The sequence below is a fragment of the Equus caballus genome, chromosome 1, assembly GCF_041296265.1.
Source record: "Equus caballus isolate H_3958 breed thoroughbred chromosome 1, TB-T2T, whole genome shotgun sequence".
Taxonomy (NCBI): domain Eukaryota; kingdom Metazoa; phylum Chordata; class Mammalia; order Perissodactyla; family Equidae; genus Equus; species Equus caballus.
This window is the reverse complement of record NC_091684.1, coordinates 60213745-60240824: the sequence shown is the minus strand read 5'-3', so window position 1 is coordinate 60240824 and position 27080 is coordinate 60213745. Positions and strand designations below refer to the sequence as shown.

At 55.8% G+C, this 27080-nt stretch overlaps 2 protein-coding genes across 4 annotated transcripts in view; both read right to left on the bottom strand.

Moving 5' to 3' along the window:
* Positions 1 to 11464, bottom strand: part of SLC29A3 (solute carrier family 29 member 3) — a 41958-nt gene extending 30494 nt beyond the window's left edge. Inside the window, exons 1-2 of one of the 2 annotated variants that reach the window (XM_070263268.1) lie at positions 11333 to 11464; positions 7897 to 8195 (exon numbers count right to left, since the gene is read on the bottom strand). In XM_070263268.1, coding sequence (XP_070119369.1) covers positions 7897 to 8177 — 281 coding nt within the window. In that variant the 5' untranslated portion in view covers positions 8178 to 8195; positions 11333 to 11464. The remainder of the gene's footprint in view (positions 1 to 7896; positions 8196 to 11332) is intronic. The other variant, XM_005602445.4, reaches the window with a different exon arrangement.
* A 9992-nt stretch (positions 11465 to 21456) lies between these two features.
* The window catches only part of UNC5B (unc-5 netrin receptor B), an 84404-nt gene continuing 78780 nt past the window's right edge, over positions 21457 to 27080 (bottom strand). For both annotated transcript variants that reach the window (XM_023644489.2, XM_023644500.2), the window contains 3 exons: positions 26815 to 26979; positions 25819 to 26000; positions 21457 to 25004 (listed from right to left, as the gene is read on the bottom strand). In XM_023644489.2, coding sequence (XP_023500257.2) covers positions 24839 to 25004; positions 25819 to 26000; positions 26815 to 26979 — 513 coding nt within the window. In that variant the 3' untranslated portion in view covers positions 21457 to 24838. The remainder of the gene's footprint in view (positions 25005 to 25818; positions 26001 to 26814; positions 26980 to 27080) is intronic.

The window sequence follows — 27080 nt, the reverse complement described above, 5'->3', positions numbered from 1 at the left end:
GATACCTGCTCCCTGCCAGCTGGCCATGTCAGAGGCACCTGGCAACAGTGCCCAGGCCCACTCTGGGGAGAAGGAACTAGCAGTATGGGGCCTAGGAATCTGGGTACTTGCCTAGTACCCCAGGAAAGCTGAAGGCAATTTGAATCCCTGTGGGTTGCAGCCCCCACTCTTGTCTTTGTAGCCCTGAGGCCCCAGCAAGCTACTTATTGCCTCCACTTTCCTCTCCTGCAGAATGTGGGCAAGATGCATCCTCATGGATGGCTGCGAGGTCAGGCAGACAGGTGCAGCAGGGTTTTTCAAATTACAGGTTGCAGCCCATGAAAGGATAAGAAATCCACTTAATGGGTCACGACCAGAATTGTATTTCCTTTCATCTTTGGCTGATTTCTCTCCTATTCCTAGAGATGAACCAGCTGCGTGCTTTTCTGTGTTCCTCCCCCGCCCCCTCCCCGTGAACCCGAGCCCAGGCCCTCCGTCTGCTCACCGACCTCCCTGAGCTGTGCTTCCTCCGCTTCCTCAGCACCTGCTTCTCCCTCTCTACTGGACTATTCATATGAACACACAAACGAGCTGTTATCTCTCTTGTGTTTTAAAAGCAGAAAAGCCACACCACTGTTGACCACACTTCCCCTGCAACTCCTGCCTCGTTCCCCTGGGAGGCAGTTTTTTTAAAGCCAAATTCCTAGACACAGTTCTCCAGGTTTGCTGCCCCCAGTGTCCCTCCTCCAACCTCCCCTCACCGCCTCCGGGCCAGCTTCTGCCCCTCCTCCACAGCGCTGCTCCCCAAGGCCACCAAGGACCTACACAAGGTTAAATCCAAGGGCAAACGGCCCCTCCCCCATCCTCAGCCTGGGTGGCTTATAAGCCACTTAGAAGATTGGCGCTGAGGATCACTTGCTCCTCCTGGAAAACTACAATCAGAGGGTTTTTTAGAGTGTAGATGCTGCTTTATGAGATGGTTGTTTCCATTACAGACATGTAGGTGTTGCCAGGTGAAATGCGCATTGTGGTCAAAAGAAGTCTGGAAACATTTGAAAATGCTGACGTGGGGCACAGTGTTAAGAGCCGGACAACATGGTTCAGATGGCCCGGTCTGAGTCCCAGTTGTCATTTACTTTGTGCCTGGGAACGAACTACATTTTTTGAGCCTTGGTTTCCTTCCCTGTAAAATGGGTATAATAACACCTATCCCTTAGGGCTGTAGTAAGGTCCAAAATGGATAATGCAGATAAAGCCTCTGGCACACAGTAGGTTGCTTAATGAATACTGTGGAATTAATGAGCGAACCAGCGTCCTCAGCACAGCGGCCAGCACATGGCAAGGGCTTGGTAGAGGCAGCGACCATTACTAGGATTCAGCGATGTCCTCGCACAGCAGCCACCACGTGGGAGGTGCGCAGTACATACGGGACATCCCTCCCCATGATATCTGGAGGCTCTGTAAACTCTGCCAGGTGGGTCTGTGAGCACAGAGGGCCCAAGGGCCACAGAGCCAGGCACCGAGACACCGGGCGCAAGGGTACTGTGAGGGCTGGAGCTGAATGACATCCTTCTGTCGCCATCTGGGCTCCTCCCGGCCACCTTGCGGTCCCATGAGACAGACAGACCCAGCTTTATCCCAGATATAGGGATTTCAAAAACAAATTACCTGTGGCTCTTAAAACTCCTGGAGCACGTCTCAGTCCACTCACTGATCCAGCCCAGAGGGGTCAGTGGCTGTCCTCACGGCGACAGCAGCACAAGGAGCAGAGGCCCGGACTACCTCCGTGAAGGGTGTGCCTCGCCTCTGTTCCCATAGCTTCACTGCTCTGGCTGTGTCACCCCAGGTGTGAGGATGTGCACCTCCGGGCCCAGTCGCCTTGACTCCTCCTTTTCCAGGAGCATCCTTGGACAGCCATCTTCCTCTGTGGAGCCCCCCAGCTCCCACCAAAGGGAGTATCTACCCAGAGGAAGGGCTGAAGCTTCTTCCCAGGGCCATCGCTGGCGGCTGCAGGACTGAGGGAGTGGGGGACAGCCAGCCATGCCGGGGAATTAAGCCCAAAGTATTTAGGGTAGACAAGTCCCAGCACCCACCTGCGATTGTAAGGGGCCCAGTGAGGAGCCCCGCTCCGAGGTGGCCTAGGCCAAGAGAGCCATCCTTGGACTGCCCGCAGGGAGACTGCTCTGCTGCTCCTCAAGGAAACGCTCCCCGCCGCTGCCAGCTTTGACAACGGCACTGCAGGAAGTTCTTCCAGAGGGCTTGCCGAGGTCTCTCATGATGTGGCCTAAGCCCATGCAATGGGCCCTCTGGGAGAGGCAGAGAATGGCTGCTCCTATCCCCATGGGGTCACCCTTTCCCTGGATCACTGCATGGGAGCCTCGCCTGGAGAGCTGAAATGCTTGTGCCCAGGGCCCTCCTCAGACTGCACGTGGATCCTGTGTGTGTGTTTATGTGTGTGGGGGGTCAAAGCTCTGTAGGTGATTCTGTGTGTGGCCAGAGCTGAAAACACCTGGGTAGAGGGACAGGCCAGGGAGCATGCTGGTCACCAGCAGGGTTGTGTTGGCCTCCAGATTGGTCCAAATCTCAGTTCTGTCACTTGCTAGCAAATGACCTTGGGCCAGTGGCCTAAAATCTGTGGGCCTCACTTCTCCATCTGGAAATGGGGGGGTGACAGTATCTAACTCAGCAGGTCATCCTGCAGATGAAGCAAGATGGTAAGCCCCGTGGCGCGCGGGCACGGGGTGCACGGCAGGAACTTCTAAAGTCAGCAGGTCACTGCCAAGACCTCTGATAATCTGTTCTCCACTTTCCTCTTCTCCAAACTAGTTCATCCTGGTTCCTTTCAATCCTTCCTCCCTGAATTGGGATGTCTGCCCTTAGTTGTAAAAATAGCTCCCAAGTCATGCTCTCCTGCTTCTAAAGAAGGGGGCTGAGGGGTTGGGCCAGGACCAAGGTGCTGTAAATAAGGGGATGCCCTAGGCCAACCTGGGTCCCTTCCCTGTAGCAGGAATCCCACTTCGTGTCTCTGCCAACCCACCTGAAGGATCAGAACTCCTTTGGTGCTAGACACTGTGACCCCCAGATCTTCTTCTTCTCCCTTACAGAGCCATGCCATCCCTATCTTGCATTGGAGTGATGGGGCTTTCCTCCCTAGCCATACGATAACTAACGCAACAAATATTTATTGTGTGCTCCTACGTGCTGAGCAGCACGCTAGCTGTGCTGAGCGCACAGGGATGGACAGTAAGAGAGATTTATTCGTTGTCCCCAGAGAACTAACAGTTTAGTGCAGGAGGCATCCTCATCTGTGAAACTGGAATTGTCACCATGGATAATAACAGTTCCCACCTCACAGGGGTGCTACGGGGTTGAATGAGATAATGCAGGCCGGGCACCCACCAAGAGCAGGGCCCCACCCCCGTAAGCACTCAACACCACGAGTGGTGTGATGAGGACTCAATGAGGAGAGAGTGGCTTCTGGATACCCAGACCAGGAGCCCTGGCTCAGAGGGGTAGCAGCAGGGGAGGTTCCCAGAAGTAAGAGAAGCATCTGCCTCTTTCCCCATTCCCTGGGACAGGCTGTTGGGGTCCCCTCTGGTCAAGGGATGGCCGACACAGCAGCAGATTGCCAGTCCTGGGGCCTGGCCCTGCTGACACCAAGTCAGAGTGTGGGTTCCAAACCCACGACCCGGCCAAGTCCTACACCCCCGTCAGAGAAGAGCCCTGGGCAGGCCAAGGCACACAGGAAGAATGTGCGGGAAGGGGGAGTGGAGGCCTTGAGGCAGGGAATGACCAGGAGAAGGTGCAGTCACTGTCCTCTTTGGGGCAGAAAGTGGGGCAGGTCCAGCCTACGCTCCCTGGCCCAGGGGCAGCCCATACAGGCCTGCAGGAGAGGCTGAGGGGAGGGCAAGGGGTCCCCTACAGGATCAGGAATGGCTTACAAGCCCCAGAGCCAAGGGACAACCTGGAGGGGGCAGGAGAGAGGAGATAGGAAGGGATCAGGGAAGCTGGCAGCTTGGAAGCTGGTCCAGAATCCAGAGGTAGAGCTAAGGCACCTGGGGTTCCAGGGTGGCAAAGGAGGCCAGACCGAGGAAGGGCTCTCCACAGGAAGAAAGACAGTGTTTGGCAGTGTCAGGGTGTGGGGTGGCCCCTGTCTCCAGGACAGTCCGCTCTACACCACTTTCCGAGCATGACCAGTTTGGCAATCATTTATCCACTTAAATTCACCGTGAAATTCTCCACAGCCCTTCCGAGCTATGTGATTTGGGGCAAGTTACTGAACCTCTCTGAGCCTCTGGCTTTTTGTCTGAAAAAACAGGGTTAATAAGAACAATGAGTTCAACACGCCTGCCAGCACGGCAGGCCCAGAGCTGGGCTCAGAAGATGGCGGCCATGATGGGTCCCCCTGCACCTTAGTTTCAGATCAATTCTTCCTCGTTTAGGCTCCAATTTTTTGGCTCTGGACTCACAGGCCTGTGGTGGGTTTATTCAAAGTTCTTATTCAGAGGCAGAGACGGGGGCAGGTGAGCGGGATGCGTTCTAACCCATCCCCAAAACTGTCCCAGGCAGAAGGAAATGAGCCTGGGATGGCAGGTGACCTTGAAAGTGACATAATTGAGGGGTCTGTCTGCAAACATTCCTGCTGAGTCAAGCTCCCCATCTGATGGTACCCATCCCTGGGAAATAGTAAGAGGAAAGAGCAGAAAAAGACAACATCCAGACCCACAGCTAATTGAGTTGCAGGTGGCGGCTGGAGACAGACCCATTTGACTCTCCCCCTCTTTCCCCAAAATGGCCCTCCGGTGACGGAGCAGACCAAGCCTGATCTCTCGCAGGGAAATCAGGAAGAGAGGGGGAAAGAACTGGGGAGGTGGATGGCAGGAATGAGGAATTAGGCAAAGAAAAATGACCGACAAAATGCAGAAACGCCCCAGCATGCTTGCTTCCCAAACCTGGCCCATGAATCGAGGGGTGACAGGTCTCTCATCTCCGATGCCAAGAGCCAGGAGCTCCGGGCAGCCGCAGGTACTACATCTGCACCTGCCAGCACTTGGAAAGAGGCGATAAAGCATCGTAGCAGGGCCTGGAATGCTAAGTGTCTGCAGCTGGGCAGGGACCGCCTTGCAGCAAGAGCAGCAACCGCAGACGTCAACTGCGTGAGGGCCCTGCTCTCAGAGACAGGCCTGTGCTCCCCATCCTGCTGCAGGCAGCCTGCTCCCAGGGCAGGTGCAGACAGGACAGGTGCACGTGCAACCTAGCCCCGGGGGCAGCCCTAGGCTGGGGGTTGGCCCAGACAGACAATGATCTTCTGGATGAAGCCCAAGTGGGCTGGGTGATTTACTGAGGCGGGCAGAAAGCTGGGACGCTTGAGTCACTGGTAAATAAAAGTGGATCATAAAGCACTAGCTGAGCCAGACGTCTGGAAATACACCAGGGCCGCACACAGCTCAGAAGTGGGGCCCCATCCCCCAAATGATGATAATGCCATGATGCTTACACAGCACTCGCAGAGCAGTGCCAGACCCTGTTCTGCATTTTCTGTACTCATATTAATTGACTTAATCCTCACAACCCTAAGAAGTTGGTGGTAGTATGTGCCTGTTACATGCCAGGAAGACGAGGCAGCACAGAGGCCAGAGAGCTCAGAACTAACAGAGGCAGGGCTGCACCCATGCCCTCGCCGGAGCATCTCCAACTCCACTGTGCCTTCAGGCACCTGGGTGCTTGTTAGCATTAGCCCCTGACGGGGCTGCGCTGGGGTGGGGCCCGGGACTCTGCATCTCTGATAAGCTCCCAGGCAAGGCCTAGTCCCAGGCCCTCACCTTGAGCAGGAGGCTCTAAACTGCCACACCACCTTCCCATGGCACCTCTTCAGCTGCTGGAGGCATCTAAGAGCTCCTCAGTTAGCAGAGTCAAGGAGCTGGGGGAGGGTGTGGAGGCTTAAATGCCCCTGTGCACACCCCAGCTCGGCTCAATTCAATCAGAATCTCTGGGGGTGCCCAGACTGGGATTTTTCAAAAGCTCCCTGGTGACTTGGATGTGTGGCCATGGTAGAGTCATTGAGACAGACGATGGCTTAGTCAACGTGTCAGATTCACTCCTATAAAATGGGAAGGTTCCTGGGGTTCGGTCAGGGGTTTCAAAGGTGCTTTCAGGAAAGGAGTGGGGAGCCATCTCCCAGGCCAGTCGAGGGGTGTGGCTGGGGTCTGCTAGGGTACCCTCTTCTCATCCTCTGGGGCACCTGGGGAGGAGAGGGGCAGCTAGCAAGCCCTCAGCCTGGCATGCCTTCAGAGATGCCCCCGCTTCCCACAGTCATGAACTTTCAAGAGAGAGCAGACTCCGGCCTAGATCAGCTGTGGAAACTGAGGCTCCTGGCAAAGATGAACCAAACCTCTGAGCCCTTTTCTAGACCAGGCCTTGACCTTGACCCAACCCAGTCTTAGCAAGAATCCTGCTATGTCGGTTTATCAAGAATCCCCTGACCCTTGATATCTGATCACTCTCGATATCTGATCAGTTCCTCATCCTCCACCCTTGGCATCTATGCTCTTGGCCTGCCTTTAGCAAGAATCCCCTCCCCTCAATGGCTCCTCTTAGTAACTGTCCATCCACTGACCCCGCACTCTGCTCCTCGGCCGTAAACCCCGACTCGTCCTTCGAGTACTTGAGTGGAGCCCGATCTCTCACCCTTATTGCAGTGGTCTTGAGTAAAGCTTCCTGACCGTTTTAACAAGTGGCAGAATAATTTTTGCTTTAACACTCCCCTCACCCAAGGGAAAAGTCACCCCACAAAATGAGCAGCCCAGGGCGGCGGGAGGGCGCTTGGTGCCACTGCCAACCAAACACATTTTAGACTCCTCACCTGGGCATTCAAGGCCCGAGCAAGACTTCAAGGCTCAGGCAATGACCTCAAGTCTTATTTTCCTCTTACGTGCTCCCTACATAAAGAAAAACTGGATGCTTTGCTGTTCCTCATATACACCTGAAACTTCCTCCCATGCTGCCTTTGCCAGGCTTTTCTTTCCACCTGGACTGTCTCCTCCCCATTCTTCTGATCCAGCTGCTCTGAATCACAGCAATCTCTGCCTGGTCATGAGACTACTTACCCTCGAGTCTTCACTTCCTCCTGTCTTCCATAACTACACAACCTCCCCTTTTAGCTGGTTACAATGTTCCCTGGGATAAAGACTACATTTCCTAGACTCCTTTGCAGCTCATGTGGTCACATGACTGAGTTTTGACCTTTGGGATGTAAGCAGAAGCAATGTGTGTTACTTCCAGGAATGTTCTTATGTTATGCCTCTCCTTCTCTTCCTATTTGATGTAATGGCTGGAACTCCAACAGCCATCTTGGACTGTGAAGTGATCTTGAGCATGGAAGCTATACATGAGGCAGCAACTGGATTTCTGAAAACATGGATCATCACATCAGCGCTGGGCTGGCTGCTCCGGACTTGAACGAGAGAAAACTATCTTCCATCTTGTTTTAGCTACTGCTCTTGTGGAATTTTCTGGAACTCATAGCTGAACTTAATGCTATTGGATCCACCCTTTCAAACCCCTGGAGGCATGCACTCTGGATTCTTAGGTTTACCATCCTACAGCTGCATAGAATCATCATTTGCATCTTCTTCCCAGTTAAACAGTAAGCAATCTGAAGGCTGGGATTGTGTCTTCCCCATTTCCATGTTCCCCTGCCACGTGAAGCAGGGGGTCTCAGACACAACGCAAAGCATGTCTTCAGCCAGAGCTGAATGTCTTCTACCAGACCCACATAGCTTCTGAAGTCGCATGCCTAGTCTCAGCACACTGCAAACCTGCCTGCAACGCTGCACCCACGCAAAGTTGCCCTTCGCCCCATCGAGGCTGCATGCTCCACACCCCGCACCCTGACTCTCAGGAGGAACGTGCCCTTACCAGGATGTCCGAGTCCTCAGGTTTCTCCCTCGTGGCCGGGATGGAGCAGTTGTGGAGTTTGAATATCCAGTACTCCTTGGCAGTGACAAAGAAATTCCATGGCAGCAGGCCGCCAATGCCCAAGCTGAAGAAGATGATGTAGGTACCACTGAAGCGGTCCTTGGGCCTCTGCAGGCCGGGTGACGGGTGGTCCAGCAGCTTCTCCAGCAGCGCTTCCTGGTCAGCTCGGAGAGAGCTGCTCGCGGTTCTGTAGGTGGAGTTTGAACTGTAATGAAAGTCATCCTCCGATGACACGGCCACTATAGGAGAAGATGGAAAAACAGGGAGAGGGTAGGCGATCAGAAGCTGAGGCTGGGCATAGCTGGGGACTTACCCATCCTCCAAAGCTGACTATGCCCCCACCCTGGGGTCGACAGGGTCACCAAAGCCTGGCCGGAGAGCTTCAGGTTTAAGGAGTAGGGAGAAAGACAAGATGTCAGAACTTTACGTGACCTCAGGGGTCACCCCCCCTTCCCTGCCCCATGCAGGGGCAACAGAGGCAGCAGGCGAGTGTGGGGCTGGTTGGGAGTAAGGCAATGCAGCAGAGTCGGGCCTGTGGCAATCAATTCAGAAGGGCAAACCTGGTCTCAAGGCATTCAAATTTCCATGCAGCCAGAAAAAAAGGAATTGGACCCTAATGGGCAAAGAAGCCTCTCTAAAGTTTTTCAACTTTATGTGAGAAAAGTGAGGAGCAAGAAAGTGCGTAGAACATCCTACTATTTGTGCCAAAAAGCAGGGATGGGAGGGGTCGGGGAGAATACCCACACTTATTTTGTATATCCTCTGGGACTTCACTGCATACTTTTGTGCCTTTGAATTCTGAACTATATGAATGCATTACCTATTCAAAAATAAAGTTATAAATAAAAATAAAGGCATTCAAATTAAAAAAAAAACAAAACCACGGTATCTAGAGCGGCGTCGAGCAGCCAGTTTGAGACTTCTGACAGTCCACTCTCTCGTTTGTGAGGAAACAGAGGTCCAAAGAGTGGAAAGTCACAGGCCAGATAAACGGCCAAGCCTGGGTGTGCAGCTCCTGCCCACGTCCCCAGCTCTGTCCATCGCATCTCACCAGGGGACAGCCACTGGCAATCTGTGGTTGCACCTAAGACAAACTATTGCCTACACGGCCTTGGGCAAGTCACCATGCCTCGGAGCCTCAATTTCCCATCTGCAAACCTGGGGAAGCCTTTTTACAGTGGCCATGTAACTGCAACTGGCTGGCGAGGCCTGGCCCGGGGTAGCAGCTGTTGAACAGACGTCAGCATCTTCCCCGGCATCCTGGGCTCGTCACTTGGCTGGCCGGCTGCTGAATTTGGCTAGGAGACAGCAAGCCTGCTTCCCTGCTCTATCTAGCACCCAGGACGTGGCAGCAGCTTGATAAACGGGAAATATTTCCATAATGCTGAGGATGGGACACGGTAGTCCCTTCTGCAGCAGCTTCCTCCCTACACAATCTATCAATCGATAAAGGCATCTCAGCTCACACAGGTGGCTGAGCCTTCACCCAGAGCATCAGGCCAGGCGGGGTGGGGCCTGTCTTCCCTGGGGAGATGGGAACACCTGGCACACAGGCACAGAGCCTTATCCACCATTTCAGGAGAGCCTCACGGCATTCTTCTGAATTAGGCAGCACAGGAGTGACTGCCTCCTTTTTTTCAAATGCAAAGAATGAGGGCTTAATGGCGCTCGATTTGTCCCACATTCAAACAGTAAGAATTCCAATAGTTAAAATTAAACCCAGTACTCACGCATGCCAAGGTCTGTGCCTAGCATTTGAGCCTGACAGCCACCTAATACAGTAGGTACCAGTCTGAGATCCATTTGATAGATGAAGTGTCTGAGGCTCAGAAAGGTTGAGTAACTTGCCCAAGGTCACACAGCTACCAGATGCCAAGAGTAAGGTTACACAGCCAAGCAGTGTGAAGCCTAAACAGACTCCTCGGCTTACGAGGGAGAAGGCTGGCTGGCAATGTGAACCCACGTCTGCTGGCTCCAAGTACAGATGTCCCCTGAAGGCCTCGAGGCCAATGAGCTGTGAGTGTAGGCGAGGGCAGCGCTCAGGGCACCCTCATCAACGTTTGCTGGCTGAATGGGCTCTGCGCGGCCAGGATATTCTCCCCTGCTGGGGCAGTGCGCAGTCTGGAGCAGGCAGGCAAGGCCGCCGGACGCCCCAGCCCGAGCATCCGAGTCAGCAAGTCTATTTTAAACTCCCCTGGTTGGGCACAGCTCTTTCCAGCCTTGACTCCCGGGGAGCCCAGCACTAACAGACCAACCGGAAGGTGTGGTCACACGTGCACGTGCATGCACACACACACACAGCTTCTGAATTAGTGTTTAAAAATGTAAATACTACTGTGACCTGTGTACGACAACACACAAACGGCAAGTGGTTCTTTCCAGACGCTCCAGGTCCGGTGCTGGGTGCAGGGGCCAATGGCTGGGTCGCTTGGGCCCACACTGGGCTGGGGCCCATTCTCAGCTCCAGGGGTCTATTTGTCCAGGACCATTCAGCCTTGACAGAGCTTCTGAAGAAGGAGCCAGGAATGTTCTCTAGCTTGGGTCACAGGCCAAGGCAGCAGAGTGCACAAAGTCTTATTACTCTTTATAAAAGCTAGCTGCTGGCTTTTGGATTAAAAAAGAAAGAAAAAGAGAAAGGGAAGGAAGAGCCCCAGCGTCCCCAGCACAGGCTGGCTGTGGCCTGGTGTGTGCTCCTCAAGCCCCTGCAGGAGCTGGCCTGGCTTGGCCCTGCTCCCTCCCTGGCTGACCTGGGGCATGGGACAGAAAGAAGAGAAACTTGTGGGGCCTCAAGCTACTGCAGACTGTCCTCTGGCCAGGAACTGAGACTGGTTCCCAGGAGGTTCCTGACTCTGGCTGTCAATCTCCCCTCTGTGCCTCGATTTCCTCATGTGTGAAATGCGGGTAGGGGGCTGGTGAAGCTAACTTATGGGAAAGCATTGCTGGGAAACAGGGCACCACCCAGAGGCCAAGGCAGAATCGGCCCTGGGGTTGCGGACAACCCCAGTCTCAGGCTCCCCCATTTGGACCAAGAGTCAGGCAGCTTCTGGATACTGTGGCCTGACTTGTCCATACCCAGGCCCCCCACATCCAGGCGGTGAGGTCCAGTCTCAGGAACTCCCCGAGCAGGGGGAGGGGAGAAAGAAGCTAGAGCCCCAGCGAGAGGGAGGGAGAGCAGGGAGGAAGAAGAGGGACGGTGGAGGGGGACACAGCCAGAGGCGCCGGCCCGGGGTGCCGGGTCTGGGGTCCCACGGCTCCCGTGGAGCAGCCCCAGGAGGGCGGGAGCGGGAGGCCGCCGAGAGCGCGAGCCAGGGGCGCCCAGGAGCCTCAAGAGCTGGTCAGGGGCCAGGCCCGCGCCCGATCTCCGGCCTGCACTTACTGTCGCCACCACTCCGCCGCCACCGCCGCCTCCCGGGCCGCCAGGGCCACTGCGACTCGGGGCTCCGCGAGGCTGCAGGCCAAGCTCCGCCGACCGCCCCGCCTGGGCCCGGGCCCCGCCCCCGTCCCCGCCCCGCCCCCGCCTCCGCCCCGCCCCGCCCCCGCCTGGCTGCCAGCCGCGCCCCCGGCCCCGCCCCGAGGCTCCGCCCCGCCCCGCCCCCGCCCCGCTGACGCCGGCGCTTCCAGGTTTGCAAACTCTGCGTTTGTCGGCTCCGTGCCGGCGAGCGTCCATTGCACAGGTGGAGAGCGGTGAAATTTCTGTACTAAAGCTCTCTGAAATCCAGGCGTGAAATGAGGCCGTAGATGCCAGCCCTCGCTGCAAATTTCCTTCACCTCCAAGGAAGAGCCCTTTCCCCCAAATGTGGTAGAGAGTTTCTTTTGGAGGGGTACCCAGGCCTTAATTTTAGCCTTCATTACATTTGAAAAGAAATCCTCTAAAAATCATTTTCATGACCATTCTCTCATTTTATCCTCCAACCTGTGAAATGGGACTGTTGTCCCCATTTGACAGATGAGGAAACTGAGGCTCAAAGAGGTGAAGTGGCTTCTAGGGCACACAGCTGGCAGCGACAGAGCAGCAGACCCCAGCGCCAAGACTCTTTCTTTCATACCAAGCAGGTGGGTGAGGCCAAGGAGGGAGGAGACAGCGTGCAGGACAAGAGTCCTCCAGTCCAGTGAGGGCAGTGGATGCAGGGCTGCTCCTGGTCCAGCCTAGGATCAGGATCCCATGTCTATAGTGCTTCAGTGATTTCTCACTTGGCTGCTTTGCTCCATGCGAAGTCCTGAGCAGTAGACAGTCATTTTCACTTTGTCTTTGGAGAACGTGTGTGTGAACCAGTGAGACATTTCAGTCACCTGCTGAGAGATATGGAGGCAGGAGCCCCCTTCACTGCTCTGGGGCTGGGGGCTTTCTCCAAGTGGAGGAGGCGCCAGACACCTGGGGGTTGGCTGGCAGCTAGGGCTGGTTCTCCGAAGGGGCTAGGGGGTAGTAGGGCCTCCATCACTGGACAGAAAGATGTGGGAGGAAATAGGTCGCTAATGCATCGGCTGGGCTGCTTCCGGCCAGGGTGGGCTCATCTTCTCCTCTAGGAGCTGGACAGGTGGCCAAGGTAGTGTCTAGCTTGGGGGCTAGATGAGTCGGGTAGCTTTGGGCACACTCAGCTTCCCAGGGAATGTTCCAGGCTGTGGGGGATCAGGGAAGGAGCACAAGAGTGAGGGTCAGAAGCCCCGAGCTCTGGTTCTGGCCCCGCCTCTGACTGGCTGAGTGACCTTGAGGAAGTCTTTTTCCTGAGGGCACTTCAGGGATGAGATAAGAAAACCATCTCCCCTGACAGGTTATCAGAAAAGAGACAGATGAGGTAGAGAGGAGACAGAGATAGAAGTGGCCTTACAAGAGTGAGAGTAGACCTACTCCAGGAGCAGGGAGGAGACGGAATGGCCCGGCAGTGTGGGCAGGCCCTGGAGATTGGCTGGGTGCCCACACCATGGCCTGCCGTTGTCGTGGGCAGGCCATGTTGGCCCCTTTTGATAAGTGCCTAGGAATGGAGTGGCCACATGCTTCTGCCTTTAGGGTCCCCTGCTTTGTATCTGGGGTGGAGCAGAGTTGATGACAACCTTGCAAGCTTAGTCAGAGAAAATCAGGGGAAATGTTTGTAAACGGCAAATGCTGCACACCCCCTGGGCATCTTCGTTGTTCTGAACCACACTTGAAGGAGAAAAAGAAGTCGGGAGAAAGAGGAGGAGGGGAGAAGGAGAAGGGGAAGGAAGGAAAACTCAGCCTCCAAAGGCTCTCCTCTGGGCTGATAGTTTACAACTCCGAGCCCTCTGAGAACAGCATCCTGTCACTGCTCGGCCTGGAGATGCCCTGAAAGGTTCTGAGTGCTGGCCGGCGTCTCGCTGTTAGTGAAGGACTCACTCCTGGCTCCAGGGAGCTGGGAGGTGATGCCACAGGGAGGCTGCCTGGCAGGTGGACGGAACTGGAACCAGATAGACCTGGGCTTGGGTGCTGTTTAAGTATCCCTGGGAAGTCAAGCCTCAGTTTCCTCATCTGGTACCAACCTAACAGCCTTCTATGAGGCACAGAAAGTAGTACTAGTTGCTGTCAAGGAAGGCAAGCTTTGAAGGAGTCCAAGGCACAACCCAGTGAGGTAGGCACTCATCTTGCACATGAGGAACCTGGGGTGTGGAGAGGTTAGTGTCTTGCTCAGAGGCACACAGCTAGTAAGTGGCAGAGCCGAGATTCAAATCAATGCCATTTTGCCTCCAGAGCCCAGTGAGAGACTCCATCAAAGGTGAGTGGGAGTGAGGGTAATACAGCTCTTCGTCTTACCCAGAGCCTGCTGACCTGTAGGTGATTAAGCAATGGGAAAAGCCTGAATATTTGCACAGCTGCAGCATAGAAGCAAGTCAGCCCTGTAGATGCTGTGGGCGCCAGTCACAGGGTTTGTGGGCTGATGCTGCCATCTTGTGGTCTTGCCATGTCACTGCAGTGCTCGCAGGCTGGGCGGGTACCATGGGTCTGCTTTCCAGGCTTTACGGGGCACCCAAGCAGAGCACGTGGATCCTGGGAGGTCAGGAATCATCCATAGCTGACTCATAAGTCTCTGCTTCCACATCATGAATTCAAGTCCCCCACTCTGACTCTAACCACCTCTCCTAGCTATGGTCGACTGCTCCCTCTGGGAAAGTTCTGGACCTCCTGGAGATTGGTCCTTGACCCTCTGTCTCCCTTCATGCATCAAGTGTCTTTCCTTCCACTCTGAGCCGGCTTAGCTCCCACGTCCATCATTTCAGTAACATCTTAGTAATACCTTAAACTCCCACATCCCTTGTCTCCTGGTGGCTCCTCTGGCCGACCCTGGGTGAAGCTACCTCCCCCTGAGCAAATGAGCCTCACTGGAGAAAGTCCCCAGCAGGCCAGTGGTTCCACTCTGCTCCCACGGTTACCAACCTGAGGTGGGCCTCCAGGGTTCTGGCAGTCCCACAACATCTTAGCTCCTGCTCTCCACAGGACTCTTGCCACCTTCCCCCTCCACACACCTCTGAACCCCTGAATACTCTCCCCATCCTGAGGTGGCCTTGCCTCCTGCCTCCTACTTGACAGAGAAAACAGAAGCCACCAGAGAGGAGCATCCTCATTTCTCAGCACAAATCCGTCCCCATCAGCTCCTTGTTTCTCTCTGTCTCCTGTTACAACAGGGAATTTGCCCTCCTCCATCGTAGGTCTGGTCCCCTTCTGGCTGCAGATCGCACGCATACCCTGCCCTTCCGCCTGCTCGGGAGCCTCCAGAATCCAGCAGCCCTCCACCCTCACGCTCTCTAACGCGTTCTTTCCACTATTTCTTCTGTTTCTTGTTTGACATTTTCCTATGAAGTAGAACCTACATATAGACTGGTGTACAAATCATAAGTGCAGAGGTTCTGAATGACCACACGGTGGACACACCCACGCCACCAGCACCTGATCAAAAGATGGAACATTGCTAGCACCCTGGATGCTCCTCTGTTCCAGTTACTGTGGCTGCAAAACATGACCCCAAAACGAAGTGGTGTACAACAACCATTTACAATGTTACAGATTTTGTGGGGTCAGAAATTTGGACAGAGCACAGTGGGGATGGCTTGTCACTGCTCTGTGGTGTCTGCATCCTCAGCTGGAAGACTGCACGGCTGGGGGCTGGAATCATTCAAAAGTTTCTTCATGTACATGTGTCTGGCGGTTGATGCTGGCTGCTGGCTGGGATCAGCGGAGGGTCTGGGGTCTCTGTGTGGTGAGGATTTGTTCTTGGTGTGAAAGTGGACTCAGTGTCTGTGAGAACAAGGGTCTCTGTCCAGCATGAGGCTTGGGATCCAGTCCCTAGTGTCAAAGGTCAGGAATCTATTTCTCCTCGGGTGGGGGGTGGGGAGAGAACTGGGCCTGAGTCCACTATATGTCTGGACTCAGGGGTCAACCAGATGACCAGAATCAGGGCTGAATTTGTTCAGGATGTTTGTACATGGAATTTCTATTATCCGTTATTTTTCTTGGTCTCATCTGTTGGCATGTCCAGTAATTTTCGAGTGAATGTTAGCCATTATAAACGAACACTCCCAGAGGCTCTGATCTTCTCTAGAGACCCTGAATTGATTTTAGTTTCTGGTAGGCAGTTGGAGTAGGGGATAGAGAGCTGGTTTCCATCCTTTTAATGCCTGGTCTGCTTCCTGTTGGCTCCTCCTCCTCGGCTGTAGCCTTGCAGGGATCCCATTTGAAAGCCCGACTTGGGGTCCTCCTCCTTGTAGGCCCTTCACTCCACTTTTTTCTCCCTGTTAGGTGGGTCTTCTTGGCTTCTCAGCCGCCCAGGTGCTGCTCCCAGGTCGGGGCTCCCTGACCAGAAATGGATAAGCAACTGGTGGGACAGAAGGACAGAGTATCAGACACTTCTGAGCCTCCCTTCTCTCTGAGATAGGGTTTCTCAGGACTATCTTGGAAACCTGAGGCGGTCTCCCCAGGCCCCCCCACCCCGCCCTCCGGTTGTCCTAGCTCCTAACCAGGCCTTATTTGTGATGTACTGTGTCTTTCCAGACCATGTTTGTTTGTTGTCTGTCTTCCCCCACCTCCATTAGAGCTGCAAGGTCTTGCTTCTCGTAAGCAGGACTGTGTCAAGCTGAGGCTGAACCTGGCACATCCTCCCCACTCTGGAGAGCAGGGCTGGACCTGCACACTGCCCCACATGGAGCATGTGATTGCTGAGTGCGTAGTGAATGAGTGAACAACCAGGAGCTGATTCACGTGGAAGATCCGAGATGGTGAGGAGGTGGAATGGACAAGTGAATGTGAGGCAGGGCGGAGCGAGGCGGAAGGGGCAAGGCTGAGGACTAGGGCCCCACTCTGCACACCTGGATGGATGATGGGGCCTCTCCAGGGACAGGAAACACCAGCAGAGGCCCAGGTTTGGGGCAGATCCTGAGTTCCAATTTGGAATGTTGAGTCTGAGGTGGCTTTGAGGCACCAGGGTTAACTCAGGTAGGCATCCAGAACTCAAGGGGGAGCCTGGAGCTGCAGGCCTATGATGGGGTGTTGTCTGCTGCGGGTGGTGGTTGAAACTGTGGGTGTGGAGGAGATAAACCAGGAGGGGGTGAAGAAGGGGGGAAGGAGCCCAGAACAGTGCCCTGCAAAGCTTTAAGACTTAAAGAATGAGTCGAAGGGAGAGCCTAGCCTGCCAAGGGCACGAGGAGATGGGCAGAGACGGAAGGAGGGCAACAAGGAGAAGGAGGGTCTGAGAAACCACGGGCGGCCAGGCTTGTTGGAGGAGGGGGGTTAAGGAGGATGTGGATCAGTGGGACCTCCCAAGCTCTGCTTATCTTCCTGGCCCTGCCCTGAGTTTCATCAGGCAAAGGAGAGGCTCCTGGGAAGAGACCAGCTGAGGCCACCATCCCATGGAGGGATGTGGGAGGGGAGTGGGGCAGGCGCCACTGTCCTTCTGATGCAACCCGAGGAAAGTGGGGCCCGGGCAGGGCCCGTGGTGGGCTGTAGAGAGGGCCAGGCACTCGGGACCCTGTCCCAGCCAGTGAACCCCTGAACTGGAGCAGCTTTGAGCCTGGCCCACCCCTGCTTCAAAACCTAGCTGCAGCTCCCAGAGCCCAGCAGATCAGGAAATGGGTGGCTCTTGTTTGGCCTACACAGTGTTTAAAAAAATTTGAGCCAGCAGTAACAAACAGCATGCTTTCACAAACAAATCCTAATCCTGACTTCTGGTTCCTAAGAGCAGGAGGATGGAGCCGTCCCAGGCACTCACTCCTGTCTGACGGCCAAGAGTTTGAGCTGGGAGTGAGGGCCTTCCCCTGCTGTTGGGCTGTGTGGTCTCCAGTTAGCTGCAGTCTCCGCTTCCCCCCGTTGCTCACCTGTGTGCTGAGGCCCATTGTGAGAGGCCATTTAACAGAACATTTCTCCTCCTGCTTCACTCAAGTAAACACCCATGCTGCTAACAAAGGTGGGACCTGAGTGATCTGCTGAGATGGACTGTGTTTCAGGAGACAGCGAGAGGGCACGTTTCCTTGTGAAGTGTTGGTGTGGCTGGGCCTCTCATTCATGTGACCAAGAGGCCTGGATCCTGGAGATGTTTGTTTTTGACCTCTGGCCTATGGATGGAGCCCTGGGGCCTGGATTCAGGGACTTCCTTGAGCCAACCCCGGTGTCAAGGAACCTAGAGAGATCTGGGTGAACCCAGAGTGGTGGCCTTACAGGGAGCCATGCCTGTGGTGTATGGGTCAGCCAGCACCTCTGTCCTTCCCAGATCGACAGCCCCATCCTGCCTCTCTCTGACTCTACCAGCCCACTGCCCCCACTGTGGGCTTTCTCACCTCCATCTGTGGTATGCTGTTCCCGCCACCTGGTGGTTCGCTGGACCCAGCCCTCCTCTACACCCAGCCTCCACCTACCTGAATACCATCCCCTTGCAGGGCCAGCTGGCTGCAATGACCCCCACTTTGTGCTCCTTCGTGTCCCATTGGTGCTATGCTTGGGCTGGCTGCTACTCAGCCCCGGCATCCCAGCTATGGGGATTTACTCTTTATTCTACTGTGAGCTGCTTGGGGTTCAAGTCCGGGCCTGGTTCAGCACCCCCCACGCCAGTGCTGGGCCCATCTATGGATTAAATCAATAAATATTGGCTGCCTTTCCAGGTATCCCAGACTGTCTCCATGGAGAAGCTTCTTAGGCGGAGAAACTGGAATGGGCACATTGAAGCCGCCCACAGCGAGGCCAGGGCCGGCCAGCCCCTCACGGCTGCTAGAATAGCACGGACTCACTGGTGTCCCTGCCCCAGACTCCCCCCTTCTCCCGGGTTAGGGTCACTGAGGGGACCCCCCCCACCCCCATACACACACCCCAACAGGGCCCTCAGACCCTTCTGCACCCCTGGCGGACAGTGGCCTTCGTATCTGGCCCATTGCCTGCTAGAAGGACATCAGCGTCTCCTCTGGGTAAGAAGTTTCATAAAAGAAAGTTGCTGCACACTTTTGCCTAAAAGTCTCTCCCACACAATGCATAGTTGAGAAACTACGTCTCAGGGACGCCAACCCCAGCCCTAAAAGATAGACTCTCCCAGGAAGCCTTTCTGGACTCGCCACGTGGTCGGGCCTCGCTGAACTTCCAGGGTCCCCTTGCCCATTGTCTCTCTGGCCCCTCTAGATGGTGGGCTCTGAGGGCAGTGTGTGAGCCCGGCCCGGGGACCTGGACGGACCGACACGGTGTGCTGAGTGAGCTGTTGAACGGCGAGCATTTATCTTTTGAAAACTCAGGACTTGGGAGTTCCTGCTCCCGAGCTCCTCCTGTCCTTGGAATGTTGTGTCCAGGGCAGGGATTGTGCTTAGAAACAGCAGCCTGTTGAGAATGCGCCCAGCTCTGGGAAGGCTGGGTTCTTGGTGTGAGAGCGTGTGCCCAGTGCCGGGAGCCGAAATCGCTTTGACGACAGCTTCTCCCATGAGTGACAAGGGAGGAGGCCAGGAGGGGAAGGTGTCCCCTGCTGGGAGCAGGAGTGGTGGGCTGAGGCTGTGAAGAGGTGTGGAGGGCAGGCGGCCCCCAGTGGCCTGTACCAGGCGCTCCCAGGGCTTCAGTTGAAGATGAGGCTGGAGTTGCAAGATGGATGGGTTGAGGCTTAGCAACCAAAGAGACTGTCTTAGTAACAGCAAGGGAGGGAAAGTCGGGGCCCTCTGCGGAGGCGGCGTTGGGGAAGGCTGCTACCCAGTGGGAAAGACGCTGTCGACAAAGTGAATTTCCAAGCGGTTATTGGAAGAATAAAACTATTTCATGTGTTTACCTTGAGGAGTTGAAACTCCTGGATCAAATCCATTATATTTAAATATTTACGCCTACAAATATGTTTGTATCTGCATAGGTCTTCCTGAGAGGATATGTAAGAAGAGTAATAATTGCCTCTGTTAGGGAGGCCTGGGGAGGGGAGGGAGGAGGGATGGGGGTGAGGCAGGAGAAGGAAGACATCTGCTTTTCACCCACTGTTTTGTACTTTTTGAATTTTTTTGAACCATAGGCCTGTATCATATTTTCAATTAAAATGGGCAAAAGTTTTGAAAACTTTGTTAAACAGAACTAGATGCGGTCTTCCTGTGTCTGACCTCAAGCTGTTGGCCAGGGTTGGAGTGGATTTTCTCTTCTTATGACCCCTAGTGGAGGAGGGGCAGCCAGCCTGCCACCCCCGCCTTCCCCCGGAAACCTTGCATGGGCAGCAGCTGGTGGCCTGAAGTTCACTGGCCGTGCCGGGCTGGCCAGCCGGCTGGGCACATGTACCAGCTTTGTCACCTTGCTGCCCTGCTCTAGGGCACTGCACTGGGCAGCCACTTGGTCACAGGCTCGGAACCAGCTCATCCTCTGCCCACTCCTGGTTTTTCCTCATCCATCCATGGGACTTGACCACGGAGGGTCCACAGGGTGTGGCTGTCACACCCCTGCCTAGAACCAGGACCCCCAAATTACAGAACTACGCAAGCCAGAGGGCCCTAACTGAGCAGCAGATCTAAGCCCCACATTTCATGGATGGGGAAACTGAGGCTGAGGGAGGGACAGTGACTTGCACAGCACAGGACTAGAACCCTGGGCCCCCTGCTTCCCAGGCCAGAACTCTGTACCCCACCAAGGGGCAGGCGGCGTGGAGGGGCCCTCCTGCTCAGGTGGTGGGCAGAGGGTAAGGGGCTTTAAATGGGTTCTCTTGACTCCTGGGGGACCCCAGATCATCTGCCTGCCTCTGGGGCTATTTGTATGAAATCACTGCCCCAAGCCTGCCTCTGCCCACTGCCTCTCTGGGCTACTGCCCACCTCAGGTTACACCCCATCTCTTCCTTCACACACACGCTGGAACGCGATGGCTGCAGGTCCTCAGCGTCCTCAGGGAGCGATGACAATCTGAGCAGTGGGGCTGTGTGTCTCTGTGAAAGGTGCCCCGCCTCGCCCTCCAGGCCATGAGGTCCCAGAGGACCTAGCCCCCAGGTGCTCCCTGCCCCCAGGGGACAGCCCAGCAATACCTGGCACATGCCCCAGAGTCCCGGCTGGCAGAGTACCACATGCTTCAGGGCATGAAAAGGCTAGAAAAGGGTTCTACGGCCAGAAAATCTGGGACAGGCCGTGTTTACACAAGGAGAACAACTTCTTCCCATGGGCCTTCTCAGAGCCTTCAGTTTGCCGATGGCCACCGTGACGCTGCACGTGATGCTCAAACTGAAGAGACCACAGAATCCACTCAGAGCAGGCAGTGCATGCTGGGAAATGCTGGGCCCAGACTCAACTCCCACAGGGAGACCTGAGGTCTGCAGGGCAGAAGGGACCAGCGGAAACAGGTGCCTTTTGTGCACCTTAGTGCAAATTACGAAAAATGCCCCCTCAAGACACTTCCATCTGTGGGAAAATTAGCATGGATATGTTGACTTTGTTAGAACAAGACCTTCTACTGCCCTCTGCTGGAAGCATCTCATAGCAAATGCACACATCCACACTCTGCGTGGGAACGGCACCACCCTGCCCCTTAGATAGGGGACTGTTGTCCAGTGTGTAACCTAGCTGACCACTCCTGGCAGTCCTGGGTCCAAAGCCACACCAGCCCTCAGCATCCCCTTTCTGCCTGCATGATGCTCTTATGTCCCAGCTGAGTGTCTGAACTGACCTCTCACCCTCAGCCCCAGCCGGGAAACCCTCTTCTGAACTTCTCCCAGGCTGACAGAGAGCCAGGGGCTTGCCCTCTGTCATCACTGCTCCCGCCCATCACCTGGCGCATGGCAGGGTCAGATGACTGCCTCTGAACGTACTCTGTACTTATGCACTGAGCGCGCTGACGGGGAGCAGTGAGTGGGATCCCGACGCAGCACAGCCTCCAACCTGCTGTGTGACCATGGGGAAGTCCTTATCCCTCTCTCGGCCAGTTTTCCCTTCTGGAAAATGAGGCAGTTGTGCTTGCTCGTTTCCAGGAGCTCAGAGAGCTCTGCCAGCAACCCCCCTGCTCCCCAAACCTGTGGAATTTTGAGAAAAGCAGGAAAGGCCTTCCCAATTGCTGATAGAAAGGCAGGCAAGAAGACAGCAAATTACAACCTGGATTTTTTTTTATTAGACTAGGAAATATAATTTATTTCATAAAAATTAATTTTGTTACAATAGGAATGCTAAACGTCATTTACAGGTTGTAGTTTACAGAATAGACAGAGGTGGGATTGGGGCCACCCCTGCAGCCCTGCATCCGGGGATATACAAGCATGTCTGCAGCCCAGCGGGGGGTCCAGCCCTTTGCCCCCAGGAGAGCTGCTCCCTGCACCCAGGCTCCTGGTCACCTCCCTCAGAAGGCCTGCTGAGGGACCTAGCTCAGCGGCCTGGTTGCTAGGGGAAGGGGACCAGAGCGCCCTGGGTCGTCCAGGAGATGGGGAGGGCCCCCCACGCCCTTGAGAGGGCAGAGAAGGCAGAGGGAGAGGCACGTAGAAGATACACCGACTGACCCTGTGGACTCAGAGGGCAAACACAGGCATGCCAGCTCCAGAAGTCCCAGCTGGGGATGCAAGGAGGGCACTGGCTCGCTCACAGGTGGGGACACATTCCTGGAGGGGCACCCTGATGTGCCCGAGGATAAAAGCACACACACCCACACGTGCAAGCACACCCCAGAGATGAGAGAGACAGGAACAGCTGTGCGGGTGCCCTGACCTGTGGCTCTCAGAGTACTGGCCCCTGGGGCTGCTTCTCAGGCCTGATCAAGAGGAGAGACCTCCATGCCACCCGAGGCAGCAGTGCGGGCCGGAGCTGCAGCAGCCTCGGCAGCTGAGGGAGCCAGCAGACCCTTTCCAGGCCTGTCTGATGAAGCTGGACGGTTTAAGCTCTCCCAGGAGGTTCCAGTGGATCGTGTCTGCGCTCCAGGCCCTGGTACACAATTTCTAGGAATCAGATTAGAAATGGTACCGGGTGGCTGGCCTGGCCCCACCCACCAAGAGCTCCCGATCAGCTCCTACCCACTAGGATTCCCATCAGAAGCCAAGAATGACAGTGTCAGAACCCAAAGGGCCTCAGACAGCAGTTGCTGGGCCTTCAAGGTATAAAAAGGAAATGAGGCCCAGAGAAGGTAGTCATATGCCCGAGGTCACACAGCAGTTTAATGGCAAAGCTGGAGCTTGAGTGCTGGTCTTTGGACTCCAGGCTGCCTGTGGGCATTTGAGAGTGTGCACTGGGAATGGCACCAGTAAAGCCCCTTGCAGCCCTGGTTAGGCTGCCCTCAAGGCCAGGCCATCACACAGGCCCACACGGCTTGGGCTAGCAATGACCAGAGAGGCTAAGCCCACAGCGGACGGGCAGCTTAGGCAGGGAAGGCTCGCTGCCTTTGAGGCAACATCCACACAGGCACTGGGGTAAAGAGCTGTGGTCTCGGCCTTGGGGGTCCAGCTCCAGATGCAGCTGGCCCCTTGAGCAGCCCTGATAGAAGGAATTTCCTCTCAAATGGAGCAGACCCTTGTCTGCCCACAGCCAACCCACTCCCAAGGAGGCTGCTGGGTGGTGAAGACCCCCATAAGCCCACAAGTCCATGGCAGGGAAGCCAGGCTGGGGATGCTGGCTGGGACCGCAGCCCCAAACCTGCTGTACTCCCAGGAGATCAGACTTTCAAGGGCCAGGATACACCTGGGCTAGTCCCAGCGGCTGCACATGGACCTACTGAGGCAAGTCCTGGGGTCAGTGCCCAGAGCTGTCGGGGGGGCTGGTACCTGCTTCGCCCTGGGTGCCAAGGAGGAGAGGCCTTTGATGAGGCCTCTGTACCAGCTGCAAGATGTGGGTCCCAGCCATCGCCAGCCAGCCGAAAAGAGACCCCGATGGCCCCTTTGGAACATGCTGGAAGAGGCTGGTGAGGGGGTGGCAGCCCCACTGCTCTGGCAACCCTGCCTGTTCAAAGCTTACTTCAAGATCTCCCGGACTGCAGAGGAGGACGGAAGGGAGGTGCCTGTGGAGATCGGAGCGAGGAAAGTCACCCTCCACCCTGCCTTCTCCACTGGCAGGCGTGGAGAGCAGGCCGGCCACCCACCTCCTAGCCTCTCCCGCCACAGGGCTGCCTGCTAACAGAATCCTCAGAGCCATACCGAGGCCCAGAAGTGCAGACTTCTGCAGCTGGGGAGGCCCTCTTATCCATCCCTTCTGTTTCACAGAAGGAGAAACTGAGGCCGGGGAATGGCGGATCCTGGGTTCCTGGGCATTAAGAGAATGCCATCCTACTCCAGTCCTCCTGGTCTAGAGGCTGCTGGGTGGGGGGTGTCCTGGCTGGCCCCACCCTGGGAGTGAAGGAGAGAGGTGGCCATGGGGGACTCTCATCCCCCACTTCTTTCTCTGCCAGGGCCCCACTTTCGGGCCACGGCCCCTCTCCAGGAGCCACCAGACCACAGCACTGAAAACCTTCTCCCTGGCTCACGACTGGCCTGGCCCGCCACAGTCTCCATCCTGGGGCCATCTGGATTCCCAGGAGCCCAGAGGCGCCTGTGGGGCGTCTGCCTGGGGCTGTGAGAAGGAGGGAGGACCCCGCCCCACTCCAGACCTCAGGGCTCCTTGGCTTTATGGATTCAGTATCTGCTTAAGATTTCAGAGGGAAACACGGTACCACGGCAGAACCCCATCCAAGCCTGTACAACTGGGGAAACTGAGGCCTTGTAAGAATGTAGTCTAAGAGGGAATCACTAGCAGCAAATTGCTCCCTGTGCAAGCTCTCTCTCCCCGATTCTCTCACACTCACACACACTCACACTCACACTCGCCTGGCCAGAACCATGAGCACTCAGCCACACTCAAGAAAAGAGTTTCCTATTTTTTGTGTTGTTTTTCATTTTCTTTTTTTTTCTTAAAAAGGACTTATCCAAATATCTGGATAATAAATCATTTGCGTTTCCTAAGAAACTGGGTTTTTCTTTTCCCTTGTGGTTTTGGTGTTTTTCTTCTTCTTTGAGCCTTACTAGCAGTTGAAGCTTTCTTTCTTTCTTTCCTTTTCCTTTTTGCTTTTGGACAGGAGAAAGCAGTTTGTCTGAATTGTACTTGACTCTTCAAGGAGGAAAATGGTGTGAAAGGAGAAGGGGGCTTAGGGAGGAGGGAGAATCAAGAACTGAGGAAGAAAATGAAGAGCGCAACTAAAATGTAACCCAGAGATCCGGGGCCGGGGGTGGAGGGAGGGCCCCCTCCTTGTTCCCCTAGCTGCCTCCAGAGGCCTCAGCCCCACCCCGGGTCCCGCATGGAGGTCTGAGGTCAGGAGAGACAGCAGGGGATGCAGAGGGAGCCCGGGTCCTCCTGGCACAGTACGTGGATTTCCTAAGGCTGGTCGTGGTCTGGGGGAGTGACAAGGGGAGGAGTAGAGGTGACTCCGGCTGTGAGCTGGGGGGCAGTGGAGGCCTCACTGCCCCCCGAGAGGCTGCCCACCTCCTGCCAGTCCCTACCAGCCTGCAGTTCTGGGGCAGCTCAGCAGTCCCCGTCGGTGGCCATGGCCACCAGCATCTCACTCTTGCCCATCTCCTCCAAGGCACTCGCCAGGCTGTTGAGGTCCCCGTCGTCCTGCTGCAGAGCTTCCCACAGGTCCAGGATCACACCCGTGGGGCTCGCTTTGGTGGCAAAGTAGTTCAGGTACCTGGCAGAGGGAAGGAGAGGGACACTGGGTTCCCCAAACCCTCAGCACCTCCCAGGGGCCGGGGGGTGGAGAGCGCTCCGGGAAGGGGAGCCTGCAGGCTCTGGGACCCCACAGTCCTGGATCTGAATCCCAGCCCCTCTGCTTTCTCCTGGGAAAGTCACCACTCCTCTCTAAGCCTCAGTCTCCTCGTCTCTAAAATGGAAACTTGCTCATCATCATTAATCGTCACTGCTGTCATCACTGAAAGACAATGGCCCCGGAAGAGACTGTCCGAAACTGGCACTCCAGCCTCTCTTCCTCCCACCTTCGTTCCCTGCCTGGTCTCACCCTGTGCACTCCCTTGACAGCAGGAACAAAGCCTTAGACATCTTTCTAAGTCCCACCCATTTCAAGTAAGATGTCTTCTACAGGGTATCCGCTCAATGCAGCTAATGATTTCTCAATTAGTACCACATAATAATGACTGTTATTGCCATTATGTTTATCCAGCATTTTAAGTTCTCCAGAAGAGTTCCGACATAAGATGTATTCTGTCACTCGGCAAGCGCTTCCAGCAAGCTGCTCTGTCCTGGGCCAGGAGGTGCTGACGGTGATCACACCTTGCTGGGGTCCCGGCTTTATCTGCTTCTCACAAGCACGAGGCTCCTGAAGGGATAGGCTTCTCGACAGCACACCCAACCTGAGCTCCTGATCCACCTCAGACGGCGGGGTCTGATCTTGGGCGGTGGGCTGCCTGCCCCGCCTGCCCCATGGGCACAAAGAGAGGTGGGAGTGGGCTGTGGCTTGGGCGGTACAGGCCTGTCCCGACACTCACCGGTCCATGGAGAGCTTCTGTGCCAAGAGCCGCCAGTCATTGCCCCGTGAGTTGGGGGCGTCCAGGCTGTTGCATATCTTCTGGCGGATGGACAGCGGGATCTTGAAGGCATAGGGTCCCAGCTGGGTGGTGACCGTGCTGCCAGGGGCAGAGCAGAGGGCGTCCAGGGAGCCAGCAGGTGTCTGGAAGGGCAGAGGGCAAGGGTGAGAGGGGCAGAGGGCTCCTCTGGGCACTGGGCTGGGTCTCTGCCCCTCCAGCCTTCCTGCCTGGGACTGCAAGCTCCTGGAGGCTCCGGTCCCTCCCCACCCTCTGGGCAGGCTCCAGCTGCTCAGTCAAAGGCCTCCTCCCCAGAAGGTCAGCTCCCAGGGCCAGGGCTGCCTGCCTAATCCCCAGCCCTCAATGTCCTGCCCCAGACTAAGGCTGATGCAGTCTCATGATTAGGAAACCAAGAGGAGCCTCAGCCACACTCTAACCCCGTGGAGCCACTGTTACATATGTGGAAACGAAGTCTAGAAAGGGGCAGTGACTTGCCCACGGTCATATGCCAAGTTAATGGCAGAGCTGGGTGGAGACACATACCCAATGCTCTTTACATTGCGCTGCAGTGAGGGTCTAGCACTGTCCCCCTGGGTGGCCTGGGTCTTGTAAACCTCGACCTAGATTCTAGTGGTGGGGAGCCGCAGGCCTGGGCCGAGCCTTGACCTGGTACAAGGTCGATGATCCTCAGCCCCCCTAAAACCTGCTTTCATCTCCCAGGTGGGGATCGTGTCTGTCTCCCTGGTGTCTGTGAAGATTTAACGAGATAATCTGTGTCGCATGGTACAGGCCAAGCCCTGGATTGGCACTCTGTAAGTGTCAGCTGTTAGCAAAAAGTGACAGGTCCCAGCTCAGACTTGGGGCATGTCGTTATAGGAGACAGAGTTTCCACCCAGACGAGGGGGAGCCTGGGCTCTGCCTGCTGCTCCCTGGCCAGCAGTTGCCTGTGCCGGGCCTTACCTCCGCCAGCGTGGTGTGCAGCTGGAGTATCCGGCCCTCCCCTTCCACCTGCCGCACGCAGAGCTTGCAGGTGAACTCCGTGGAGGCCAGGCTGTGCCTCTCCAGGGTGAAGGTGCAGTGCAGGGCCTTCTGGCTGCCACTCCAAATGTGACAGAAAGGGATCTCCTGGGGGAGGAGGGGGTCAGGGTCAAGGAGGTGAGGCCAGCCTGCTCTGCCCTTGGGGACTGGAGGCGGAGGCAGGAAATGGGGCCAGTTCAGGCCTCTCC